This window comes from Phaenicophaeus curvirostris, chromosome 3 (genome assembly GCF_032191515.1).
Source record: "Phaenicophaeus curvirostris isolate KB17595 chromosome 3, BPBGC_Pcur_1.0, whole genome shotgun sequence".
NCBI lineage: Eukaryota > Metazoa > Chordata > Aves > Cuculiformes > Cuculidae > Phaenicophaeus > Phaenicophaeus curvirostris.
In genome coordinates, this window is record NC_091394.1 from 36423873 (window position 1) to 36437112 (window position 13240).

Consider the following 13240-nt stretch of genomic DNA (forward strand, 5'->3'; position numbering starts at 1 on the left):
GGACAGGAGTTGGACTCGATCCTTGTGGCTCCCTTCCAGCTGGTCGTTCTATGATTGTAAAAGTCAGCTATGCTGATCCTTGGCTTTTCTGTTACGTAGAGGGAGGCAGGCAGTTATAAATGCAATCTCAAGATAAACAATAAAATACTTTCTATTTTAATATCATTCACATAGCTCTTGGAAAGAGTTACTTGCCCCTAAGAGTTCTTAATACTCTAAAATGAACCAGGAAATGTAAAATATTGACAACTCTCAGTAGCCTCAGTTGAATCTAAAAGGAAGTCAATAAATCTGGTTCAGCTGGAATGTGTTTAAATCAAAATGACCATTACTTTTTAAAAAATAAAAAAATCCAAAGTCAGAAAGAACTTTATTTAAGGAACTGGAAGTAAGAGTTTGCTGGACCTATTCTGGCAGTCCATTTCTACCATGGAACAAGAGGACCTACAAGGTCCTTGCTTACAGGAAACCTTGAAAACTTGTGGTTTGTTCCGATTTGATGTTAAATCAACTTTCAGAACACTGAAAACTTCCTGTAAGTTAGGAGCCCTCTTTAGTCAACTATTTCCGTTTTTTACAAACTAAACGTGGATTTGCTGAAAAGAGGAACTAAAATACTAGGCTTTTAAAGGAGAAACTTGCTCGCTTATTTCTGCATGCTGTGGATTGCAGTATCGCTTGTGTTTTTTTATATGATGTGTGGCCTGCTTCCTGTCTTCACATAGCAACGTGGTAGGCGTGGTGTGGTTACACAAAGTTTAACATAAAAGAAAAAAAGGGCACACAAAGAAGGTTTTTGTAATTATATTCAGAATCACATGATGCACATGAAACAGTTTACGTTTTCAATGACATATGTTCAGATCTGTTACCATGCAAATAAGATCCTTACATTTTAAAACGCAGTAAAAAGATCTGCAGTCAACTGTAATCTTGGGGGAAGGGAGGAAAGAAGAAAAGTAAAACTAGAAATTCCTGATGACGATTGTATGCATTGGTTTTACGATAGAATGCTTACACCATTATGAAACTCTTAAGGTCTGTTTTGTTACTGAAAGTACTTTCTGAAGCACAAGCCTTGGCTTCAGTTCTGTTTTCCCAATTTCACTTTAGAGATCCTACAGGCCTAATGTCTTCCCTTTTATGACCCTTTACATTTAAGTATTTCTTCTGTTGCTTTATCTCAAGTGCAAGGTGCTTGGGACTCTACTTATAAATAAAGTCAGGAGAATATATTTTCTTCTTCATGGCTTGAAAGCCCAGTGAGTGTATTTTTCCTTGTCGTCATGTAAGTATTGATTATATCATCAGTGTGGCCATAGGGCATAAAATACGTGCATTTTTAACTCAAAATCAAGCATCATGACATTTGTCATGCTAATATTTCAGCCACCAGTAAGAAGACAAATGAAAGCTAAACAAGCAAGTGTGCAATCCTATGGTGTGACAAGTTCCACAGCACGACGCATTTTGCAGTCATTGGAGAAGATGTCAAGTCCTTTGGCGGTAAATGGCATTCCTTTTATTTATTTTATTTCATGTGTTTGAAAAACATAGTTAATGTGCCAGTATAAGATGAAGATCTTCCTGATATACTGTCTAGTTTAATTTTTTGCACTGTTTTTTCAACAGGATGCTAAAAGGATTCCGTCTTCTGTTTCTAGTCCACTGTCTTCTGTAAGTTGATCACACCCCCCCCCCGGCCCCGCCAATTTTTATTGGATTGAACCCTCTCAGGAATTGTCCTCTAATATTTAGGCTTTTTTTCCCCCCCCTTAGCCTGTGGACAGGAGCGTGCTAAATATTACTAGCTTCCAATCCAAACGAAAACAGGTAAGAACCAGTATCATCTTAAGCTGAGACAGATAACTTTCTATGCTTTATAGCTATTAGAAGAAATGTCACAAACCTCAATGACAGCATACACATGAATGTATTCAAGTTAATGTTAGCATTGTGTGAATTATAGCTGTCTTGGCTGCTTGGAAATTGCTAAAAATGGCTTTTCTACAACACTAGATAAAGAGCTGTAAAGAATACTCAGGTTAAGAACTATGCTATATTTATGTGGTGGCATCTTGGTATGTCAGTCAAGAACAACTTCTCTAGAGCACACAAAGTAGTTTTATCTTGTCCTGTAACTTGAGGTTAAGTTGCATGTTAATCTTTCTTTTTAGGGATGCTTTCTCTTGCAGAAATGATCACAAACAGAAAAATATTGATGAAGTGATCATGTAGACCTTGTGCAGATTTCCATGTTGACTTCAAGCAGAAAAAGAATACTTTTATATTACTGCTGAAAGCAAGGACAAGGAAAATTGTTAAATGTTGTTGCTTCTGTAACTTTATGTTCCTAAATTCTTATTTGGAGGTGGCAGTGAGTTGGTGATAATGCTGTGATAGGTCATTATTTCCTTCATTTTTGTTTAAAACATTAAAGGGGTTTAAAAATCTTACTAGTTTTAATTTGGGCTGTCTTTGAGTTTATTTGATTGTAAAACCCACAAAAGGCCACTTTGAGATCAGGTGACCGAAGAAATAAAAGTGTGGTTTTTCATTGCATGGAAACTTTTCTTCTGCTGTTTTTATGAGAAAATGGACAGAATGCCTCAAGATTTTCCGTGCTAAGACCTTGATTAGAAATATTACTAATTTTACTGTCACTTTAGAGTTAACAAACATACTGGATTTCCTGTACCATGTTTCACCAAATGCATAAATTACAAGAATGGAGAAAAGTAGGGCATATAATCTCTTTGCCACAAATATTATCCAAATAATTGGAAACAAAGCTGATATGGATTCTTAGTTAAATTGTGGAACTCTACACCTGTGATGAGGCATTAAGAGAGATCTACCGGATTTGCAGTGGAGAGCCTGACGTCAGTCAGAAAGCGATGTTGCACACAGCTGTTGCTGGGGAAAAGTAGAGAAATTGCCTGTTTATAATCTGGAATTCATAGTTTGGCAGGGGAAGGGTAGCCCTTGCTGAGAAGGGGAGGAGAGGCTTTTGCGTTTTCCTGCTGAAGCAGATGTATGTTTGACAGAAGACTTTAAGCACTCTAGGCAAAACTTCTGCAGATGTTTTTCTTATTTCAAGGATCTGCACCAGACTGAATAGCTCCTGGTGTATTAAACATCTAACTGGGTAACTTATTTTTTTCGTTGTACATTCCTATCTAATTTGATACCTTTTACGACAAGGTCTCCTGTCTAGTGGATGAAGGGAAGGTGGTGGACACAGTTTCTCTGCATTTTAGTAAGGCTTTTGATACTGTCCCTTACAACATCCTTCTGGAGAAGTTGTCCAGGCGTGGGATGAGCAGGTAGACAGTGCGCTAGGTGAAGAAGTGGCTGAAGAGCAGGACTGAAAGGGTTGTGGTGAATGGGGCTGCATTTGGCTGGCAGCCAGTCACCAGCACTGCTCCTCGGGGGTAAATTCTGGGGCCAGTTTTGTTCTGTGTATTTACCAACAATCTGGAGGCAGGAGTTGAATGAACCAATGGCAAGTTTGATGATACCCTACTGGGAGCTGCTGTTGACTCTCTCAAGGGATGAGAAACCTTGCAGAGAGATCTAGATTGATCTGAGCCTTGGGCAGTGATTAGTGCGATGAAATTTAATAAGTCAAAATGCCAGATTCTGCTCCTGGGATGTAGTAATGCTGTGCATAAGTATAAACTAGAGGAGGAGTAGCTGGAGAGCAGCCCCTGCAGAAGGAGATCTGGAGATGCTAGTTGACAGCAGGCTCAATGGGAGTCAGCAGTGCCCTGGCAGCCAGGGGGGCAAACCGTATCCTAGGTGCATAAAACACAGCACAACTGGCTGCTAAGTCAGGTGATTATCCCACTGTATTTAGCGTTGGTGCAGATCAAAGGAGGTGATTATCCTGTTGCATTTAGTGGTGGTGTTTCCTCACCTTGCCTACCAAGTGCAGTTCTGGGCCCCACAATTTAAGAAAGGGCTGGAAGACTTGTCCTCTGAGAAGTGGATGAGAACGCTGCATTTGTCTAGTATGGAGAGAAGGAGGCTGAGGGGCAACCTCGTTGTTCTCTCCAGTTTACTTAGGAGGGAAAGTGCAAAGAGAGATGCTGATCTGTCTTCCCAGGGATCCAGTGGCAGGATGCATGGGAACAGCTCAAAGATGCATCCCTCAGAGGAGATTCAGACTTGACATTAGGAAGCGTTTCTTTACTGAGATGGTGGACAAATTCTGGGCCAGGCTTCTTGGGGAGTTAGTTACTGCCCCATGCCTGTCAGTGTTTGCAAAACATTTGGGCAATGCCGTTGATATCATGCTTTCTCTTTCGGTCAGCCCTAAAATGGTCAGGCTGTTGGACTTGATGATTGTTGTAGGTCCCTTCCAACTGCAATAGTCTGTTCTGATTCTTTTCTGTTTACATATAAAAACAGCAACAGACCATCCTTCATTCAAAATGGATTTGTGAACTTAAATAAACCACATTTTACTCAAGATCTCAAAACGAGCATACCTATTTTTACAAGAATGTACTTTATAGATCATACAGCATGAAATTTATTACCAAGAATCAAGGGGTACTGTGAGATTAAAGCTGCATTGTAAACAGTTTTCTGTGGATACGAATTTAAATAGTGGTGTGTATCCACAGTCTGATTCTTCTGGTCCTTAAGACTGTAGATGGAGCCTTTGCAAAATCTTGGAGCCCTTCGAGGTCATCTTTGTTTCACAATTCAGTTAAGTCAGTTTTGCGGAACATACAGTCTTTTCTGTTAAAAATTAATTCTCGTCTGTGAAAATGCTTTGATGAGGAAAGTCAGACCAGTACTTTTAAGCGCATCTAATGCATTGGAAGATATTTTAATGAATGAAGCTATTTTAAAATTACAGCCTTTTTTTTTTTTTAATGTGTAACTTCAAAGGAGGAGAATGTAGGAAAGATGAAACCCAGAAGCCTATATAATTAGGTGCTTAATACTTTTGCTGTTAAATCAATGGGTTAAGCAAGTGAAAAAATACCAGAATTTAGGCAGAGGAGAGGAAAAGATGGGCGCGTATTATAGTAATATGAGTTATTTTGATTATAGTAACATGAATCATTTTGTCTATGAAGTTAACTTCCACTTTTTTAAATAGGATTCAGTTAGACTTACGCTACTTCTTTATCTTTTTGGATTTAATAGCTGTTTTTCTGGTGATTTCCCTCTGCAAGCTAAATGCTTTCAATACTTCCAAATTATTTTCACTGAGTGCTGGAGCTGATGGGAGTTTTATAGTTCTGCAGTTTTTTCCTCACTAAATGCTGCAGCAGTTTGGACAGGTATGCAAGGATAAATTGATTTCTGCTTCCCTTTTAAAGATGGAATCACAGCATCCACCTGTCGAGAAACTCATGACACCAAAGTCAATCTCTCTGCCAGTGAGTCGAACCCAGTATTTCAAACCATCTCTGACTCCAACTGCTGATTCCAGCAAAGTTCACCAGAGGGTAGATACAAAGCACAAAGTAAGTAAATTGCTGGTCCTTATTTGCTTGCTTTTTACAAGCTTGGGGTGTCTCTAACCAGTTATTCTACTAAGGTGCTGTTTTTTGGCAAAGAGTGCCGATAGTATGTGAGGTATGCATTAAGAGAGTGGGAGCCATTGACTGGGGGAAGGGTGACTACAAAGCTGCCTGGAGGAAAAAGACCTGTGGGTGTTGGTTGACAGCCAACTGAACATGAGCCAGCAGTGTGCCCAGGTGGCCAAGAAGGCCAATGGCATCTTGGCTTATATCAGAAACGGCGTGACCAGCAGGTCTAGGGAGGTTATTCTCCCCGTGTACTCAGCACTGGTGAGACCGCATCTTGAATCTTGTGTTCAGTTCTGGGCCCCTCACCACAAGAAGGATGTTGAGGCTCTGGAGCGAGTCCAGAGAAGAGCAACGAAGCTGGCGAAGGGGCTGGAGAACAGGCCTTATGAAGAACGGCTGAGAGAGCTGGGGTTGTTTAGCCTGGAGAAGAGGAGGCTGAAGGGAGACCTTATTGCTCTCTACAACTACCTGAAAGGAGGTTGTAGAGAGAGGGAGCTGGGCTCTTCTCCCAAGTGACAGGGGACAGGACAAGAGGGAATGGCCTCAAGCTCTGCCAGGGGAGGTTCAGGCTGGACGTTAGGAAAAAATTTTTTTCACGGAAAGGGTCATTGGGCACTGGAACAGGCTTCCCAGGGAGGTGTTTGAATCACCTTCCCTGGAGGTGTTTAAGGCACGGGTGGACGAGGCGCTGAGGGGCATGGTTTAGTGATTGATAGGAATGGTTGGACTCGATGATCTGGTGGGTCTCTTCCAACCTGGTTATTCTATGATTCTGTGATTCTATGTGCAAGTATGTGAGTGCGCTGGTAAGTTTAGGCAATGATAACAGCTAAGGGGTGGCTGATTATATTTTTAACATACTTCAGCAATTCTCCTAACCTGATAATAAACATGAGGACATTAGAATTATATAGAGAATTGCATCAGCGTAGACAGTGGACACAAGCACTTACATTTATAGCCAACATAAAATTATTTCTTCATGTTTAGACCTCTCTTAGAAAACAGTATTCATTGCCATCATCTTTCAATGCATCTCAAATGTAACACAGAAGATGTTCATATAATTATATAGAGAGATCATAAATAGTTAGGCATGCTTTTATATTTGCTCTCTATGCATCTGGGGTTGTTTAGCCTTGAGAAGAGGAGGCCGAGGGGAGGCTTAATTGCTCTCTACAACTACCTGAAAGAGGTTGTGGAGAGGTGGGTACTGGCCTCTTCTCCCTGGTGACAGGGGACAGGACAAGTGGAAATGGCCTCAAGCTCTGCCAGAGGAGGTTCAGACTAGATATCAGAAAGAAATTTTTCACAGAAAGGATCATCGGACACTGGCAGAGGCTTCCCAGGGAGGTGGTTGGGTCACCATCCCTGGATGTGTTTAAAAGAGGGTGGATGGGGTGCTGAGGGGCATGACTTAGTGTTTGATAGGAATGGTTGGATTCAATGATCCAAGAGGTCTTTTCCAACCTGGTGATTCTATGATTCTACAAAGAAAGAGATAGTTTGAGGTTTTATGGATTTAATTGTATTTCTGGGATATTAAGTGACTGGTGGTTGTTTTCAGAATGTGGTGACATGCTGTTGGGTTGGGCTTTTCTCAGTGAAAGAATGTTAAAGTACAGAAACATTTTCCTTTTCATATGCCCCTGTACACAAAGTTGGTGCTGATCGAATGTGCTGATATGTATAAACTCTTCCAGGTGAACCATGGGATCTGAGTGACATTTATGACAATTAACCTTAATTACCTATTCTGATTGCTTTGGTGTAGATGGAGTCCCTGATAAGTTTAATTAAAGCAAGATTGACATCGTTCTTAAAGCCACCTATGCTTCTGATATCAATCTGAATGCAAAAGTGACCAGGCGTTAAATTTATGGGCTTTTTAGGCTAGAGATCAAAGTGGATAGTTGTAGTGGTTAGGGTACAAGCTTAAGTAGATGGAGGTATATCTAATGGTACACAAAGTGAGTGGTTGGTTGTCTTCGCTTTGTATATAAATACATTCAGATAAATCTTGAAATAAATAAATTTAATTTACAGAGCATGAGAGAGAAGAGTTTTCCCACTGAACAGCAAGTACAACCATCTGAAAGGTATGACAAATCTATGAATTTAAAACACTTGAAAGAAGAAAGCTTTCTCCTTTGTCACTACAGTCTGCATGCCTGTCTTCTCTTGGAAAGGCAGGAACAGTTCTCAGGAAAGTGAATGGAAAATACAGTGAAAAAATTGTATTATGAGAGAGTTTAACTATTTGTGCATCTTGGTGTTTATTAGCAGGACAGGTATTAGTTGTTTAGTTGCTTGGAATCTAAAAGCTTTGTCTTAAAGGAATTAGTCTTTTTGAAGATTCTCTGTGAGGTGAAGTGGCTTACAGTTCAGGAGTGTATTTAAGTTTTAATTTAAAAAAAAAAAATCCTAAAACCTTAAGGAAGATAATTTTTACTGTTCCCTTCACGGATAAGTCCCTTGTCCGCTCTTCAGGACAAACAGGAGCCCTTTAGAATCATCTGAGGCCAAATGACAACCTGTGTCTAAAACACACAATTCCAGGACACTCAGTGATTTTATTTCTTCTTGAGGAGATTGTCTTGTGTTATAATGCTGACTTGATTTTGGTGGTATGACTTTACCTCCAGATTGTATTAATGGCTCTCCCTTCTAGGCAACTAGTCTTTTGGCTAATGCTTGAATTAAGATACTGTGCATTCAAAGGATACCTTTTTTGGTGGATTCATCCTTTTCAAAGAAAAATAGGAGGGAATTGTATTTTGTTGTCTCTGTGTTCGTCTTCCAGGCATTTCTTATGTTTCCTTGGGCATTCTTTGGCTTAAAAAGAAAAAAAAAAACAAACAAACAAAAAAAAAAACCCCAGAATAGCCAAACAGAAAAACACAGCAGGCACCTTTTCAGGAGTGTAAGAGATCGGCTTGAAGATTTTGGCATAGGTGCAAGCAGATTTTAGATTTTAGTCGTTGGTTTTCAAATTGTTTTAAATTTCTTTTGGTAGAACTCAATGTAGAAGGGAAACCTGGAAAACTGATACTACTTTTTATTTGATTCCCAAGTTTAAATGCTGTATTCTACTTTAGTCTGTAGAGTAGCTGTTCCTTTTTTAAAAAAAATTCTTTTATAAAGCTAGTTTCTGGATGCCGTGTTTTGAAGCAGGGAGACACCACTGATAAGGAGCAGCTGTCCAGAGTCCCTTTGTGCAGTTAACCTGCAGGACTTTGATACATCTCTGCTCAGCCTACCCAAAGCTATTATGATTTAAAACCTGGGTCAGAATTGTTGATTGGACTTGCTTGAAGACAGAAAACTGTCTTTGCCCCTTAGAAGCTGACAGGTGTTGACAGAAAACAAGGAATATGGACTATAATTGTATGAATAAAGCTCTATTTTGATGTAAGTTCTTTTTTTCTCATAATTTGAATTGATTGTCAGTCTGGATTAGAGAAAAGTTTGAGCATATGGCTTTAAGGATCTGGCTTCCTCTCAGTGGTTTTAGTGCTAAGCAGGCTGTTTGCAAGTATCTGACAAGTTTAGACCAATTCTCGTCCTCAGTCTTCTGGAAATTTGACCTGGTGTCTTCCAGTGTGATCAAATGTACTTGTGTAATGATTGACTGCTTGGCTGCAGGATAAGCTTTGATGTGGTAATTTTTCCAGGGATACTTCATTTTGATGCCGTACTGCATTTTACCGTTGTTATTCCCTGGCTCACTTTGTTTTCGGGGTGTGATGGTGGTGAAGGGTGTTTGGGTCTTTTGAAGTGTTTTTGTTATTTTTTCTTTTTCCTTGTCACTTGGATTAGGAAATCGCTCTGGTTTGGATCTAGATTTTTAATGAACAGAAAAATGCTTGTGTGCTGTACAAAAGGGGTCTGTATTCATGTCTGAAAAGACGTCTGGAATGTTGGCACACTCAAACACCTCTGCTGCTTCTGCTGATGGTCCCAGGAAAGCCAGAGCTGCTTCCAGAATTTTTGCCGTATTATCTTGCCGCACAACTTTAAGGCATTCTATTCCATAAAAGCTGTTGGCAGCATTTAATGTGTGCTCACATACACACGTGCGCTCTCTCCCCATATATATTTTTAGTAATTGTTTTATTTCCCTGCAAAGATACATCCTCATTACAGAATCGGAGAAGTGGCAGTTGAAATTTCCACTGTCTGGACTATTAAAAGGAAACATTATAAAATAACAATCTAAATCAATTCTTCTATTTCAGGTCTTCTGGTTTAGTCATCATTCCTTTATGGATGTTGTGACTGATTGTTAAGTATGTCCTCATTGCTGCTCTTATTAATGCAGCTTTTGCTGTTCAGAACATCAGATGTTTGCCAGCATTCAGCAACCCATGGAACATTTTTATTCTGATTTGAATTAGAAGGTGTCAGTTATAGGACTCGGAGTGGCTATAATAGCTTGTAAAAATCAGTTGAAAAGTGGATGTATTTTTTTACTTATTTCCCTCTCCCCTCTGCCTTCCTCAACCTGTGCATTGTTACTCTGCGCCAGCAGTTTGAGCTACCCCAAATTCAGTACTCCTGCATCGAATGGGCTGTCTTCAGGAGGAGTGAATTGTGGTGGCAAGATGAGAAGGGAAAGAGGAGTACACTATGTATCAAAACCTGGACAAGAACTACAGGTAAGAGACTCTTGGGTTAATTTTGCTGTCATGGAGGTTACTGAAATAACTAGTGGAGAATGACAGTTTTATTGCCTCATAGTAATTTATAATAACGTCACTTCGGTTTTGTGGGTTTTTCACCGTGAGTTTCAGGTCAGGCTCCAATAATTTTGTCTAAGTGGCTCAATTTTGGTCTTCTGCTTTTGAAATCTTTCGTCATATTACCTTGGAGATAGTTCATACTATCGACTTTCTCGTTAGCGGTTGAAAGAATGAATTTCAGTGGAGGTTTGTAGAGTTTTTATAAAGGAATGATGTTTGAAACAAGTGCCAAGTAAGTAAACAAAGTTTATTTAATTTATTTCAAGTGTAAGTCATGTAGAATGATACTGGGCAAGAGTCTGAAGCAGAAGACAGTATTCTGCATGCCTGCTAATGATCATTCGCAATTTTTGGCACTTAAACTCATTGAGAGGGGTTCTTTTTTCTTGTTTTAATGGGAAAAGTCCATTTAATAAAACTATGGTTGTGACTGTCCCGAAAATTGTTTTTCTAATCGGAGGTTGTGTCAGCTGCCCTATTGCTGGATCTTAAGTTAAAAAATTTTAATCAATCTTCTGGCTGATGCAAAATGAGAAAATAGTAAATGTTTCTATAATACAAATGGTCTGAATATTGAGGCCCAATAGACTCTTCAAACCAAAGCTATGAAAGATATAAGGTGTAGGTTACATTAAATTTCTGTAGTAGCAACTTATATCTCTGTTTAGTCATTTCTGGATAGATCGTGGTACTACTGTGCAAATAGTGATTAGATTGGCTGTTGCCATCTAATCCCTAACTAATGTAATTTTGGAAATCACCTAGTTTAAAAGGCAAGGATAAGACTAGAAGTTTTTAAGGTATGCTGGTTTCTGAGTTTTAAATTTGCATCCTGATAACACGATATAGACTATATTTGCCAAAGTGTGATCTTCTGTGGTGCTAGTCAGGCTTTCTTTTTTGGTGTTTTGTGCTTTGGTTTGGTGTTCTTAGTACACTAAGGAACCCACATACTACTTTAAATGTTATCTTTTCCAAGTTCCCTGCAGTAGTGATTTCAGAAACTTTATCAGCTGTCCTACCTAATTTTGCAAGAGAAACATTCTCATTTACTCTTAACTGAAGAGATGAGAGGGTAATTAGGATAATATTTCTCTAGGTCTTTCATAACCAAAGTACAGAAAAGAAAAATAAATCTGCTCTGCGCCCATTTTCTGTTCTGCACAGATAATAATTTTGAGCTTACTTTCAGTATTCTTACTGGACAGGCAGTGAATGCAGTATCGCATGGCAACAGGCTGGCCAGAAATTAAAATGACAGGGCAGACCGAGGTGGGGAGGTTCAGATGGCTTTTGAAAACTTGGTTTATCCTAATCCATAGATCTCTGTGTTATAGTTAGCTTTGTTAAGAAATGAAGGGTGGGACGGGGTAGGATAGTAGTATGTCTTGTAAATTAAAAAAATTAATATTTACTATAACTAAAACTTACACGTAGGAAGTGAAGGAACCAGTACTACCGAAAGTACCCCTACCCATCAGTACTGCCTCGCTGCCTTCATTCAGCTTTAGTTTTCTTGCCAGTGGTACTGTCTCAACATCACCAATCACTGTTTCAACAGCAGTGATGAACAAGGTAAATGTTTGTAATATATCCCTCTTTTTTAGGATGAGTAATCATCTGCCTTGTTGTATTTAGCTTCTTCTGTGATACTCGTGGAACTAACCAACGTTAGTTGATATCCTGTTAAATAAATCAGGATTGTTTTCTGATTTGGATGTGGGGGGAGGTATAATGTTTTTGATTAAGCCTCTGTCCATCTTATACTTTGCGAACTTCTGGTTAACAGAATTGTCTGCTTCAAATACTATGGAGATTTTGTTGGGATTTAATGCCAAGTTCAGTTATTAAGTTAGAGGTAGCATTCATTAATGGTCATATACGTCTAGCATAGAATACAAGCCTAGAGTGTGATAATTGGAATATTATTGCAGTAAAATAAACATTGACCAGTTCCAGAGTACTTGAAATATTTTTGCATGTTTTGAAGCAGATCTGCTTTAACATGTTAAGGTATTTGCTGAAGGTCTCATTACAGTTGAGCCAAGTTAACGGTTTTTAAGCTGCCTGGTCTGCTGTTCCATACCTTTGATGTGTTCAGATCTAGGTAGCATCTCAGTTTTTCCTCTTGGTTTATGAGATTTGGTTTGGATGATACTGTACTATATGCTCACTTGCAAGCTTCGTTTTCTTTTATTGTAATTCTTATCTGTGGATTATAGAAATAAATAGCAAACATAAGATTCCCCAGCTTAGCTGCAGAACATCTGTTAGTGAATTCAGGTAACTGCTGTTGTTCCAAGAGTGTATTTCCTTTAGAATGTTAATGTAAATGTTAATTCTTTTGAAAAACAGGTGCAACCAGCAAGTAGCGTTGGTAGTCCTGTCTTCAGATTTTCATCTCCAATTGTGAAATCTACTGAGGCAGAAGTGCTACCTCCATTGTCTGTAAGTAAAATAAACAAAACATAACCTTTTCTCAAGCCTTTAGTAGCATATTGCAGAACAATAAAGCTGAATGGGCCCTGTTAATGGGGAAAACAAATATGTATGTTTATGGCTTATAATTTGTTATCCAGCATGTATACCAAAAGTTTGAAGACTGGATTTCAGTTTTTTATTTGTGTGTGAAATTTGATTAAAGTTTCTTTAGTTTCAGAACCTGAAAAATCTCTCTTTCTCGTAGCAGATTGGGTTTACATTTAGTGTTCCTGTTGTAAAATCAGCAGAGCTTTCTGGATCCAGGGATACACCAGTGACATCCTTACTTACTCTAGGTAACAGAAATTCTAGCATTTCAGACCTGAAGTGCTGATTTTCTTTTTTTGTGTATTAAGTAGTAAATCTGTCCTTTCTGAGTATATTGGCAATTCCAGGCAAAGTGTATTTTCAGTGACGGATCTACTTTTAACCAAATTATAACCAAATTATAAAATTATTAAACTA

General features: G+C 38.9%; 1 protein-coding gene across 9 annotated transcripts in view; it reads left to right on the forward strand.

Moving 5' to 3' along the window:
- NUP153 (nucleoporin 153) overlaps positions 1-13240 on the forward strand; it is a 47959-nt gene that overhangs the window by 21576 nt on the left and 13143 nt on the right. For 3 of the 9 annotated variants that reach the window (XM_069853627.1, XM_069853628.1, XM_069853633.1), the window contains exons 6-14: positions 1390-1506; positions 1633-1677; positions 1780-1833; positions 5301-5486; positions 7599-7651; positions 10081-10210; positions 11732-11869; positions 12650-12742; positions 12981-13071. In XM_069853627.1, the coding sequence (XP_069709728.1) occupies positions 1390-1506; positions 1633-1677; positions 1780-1833; positions 5301-5486; positions 7599-7651; positions 10081-10210; positions 11732-11869; positions 12650-12742; positions 12981-13071 (907 nt within the window). The remainder of the gene's footprint in view (positions 1-1389; positions 1507-1632; positions 1678-1779; positions 1834-5300; positions 5487-7598; positions 7652-10080; positions 10211-11731; positions 11870-12649; positions 12743-12980; positions 13072-13240) is intronic. The other 6 variants (XM_069853630.1, XM_069853631.1, XM_069853629.1 and 3 more) reach the window with 5 other exon arrangements.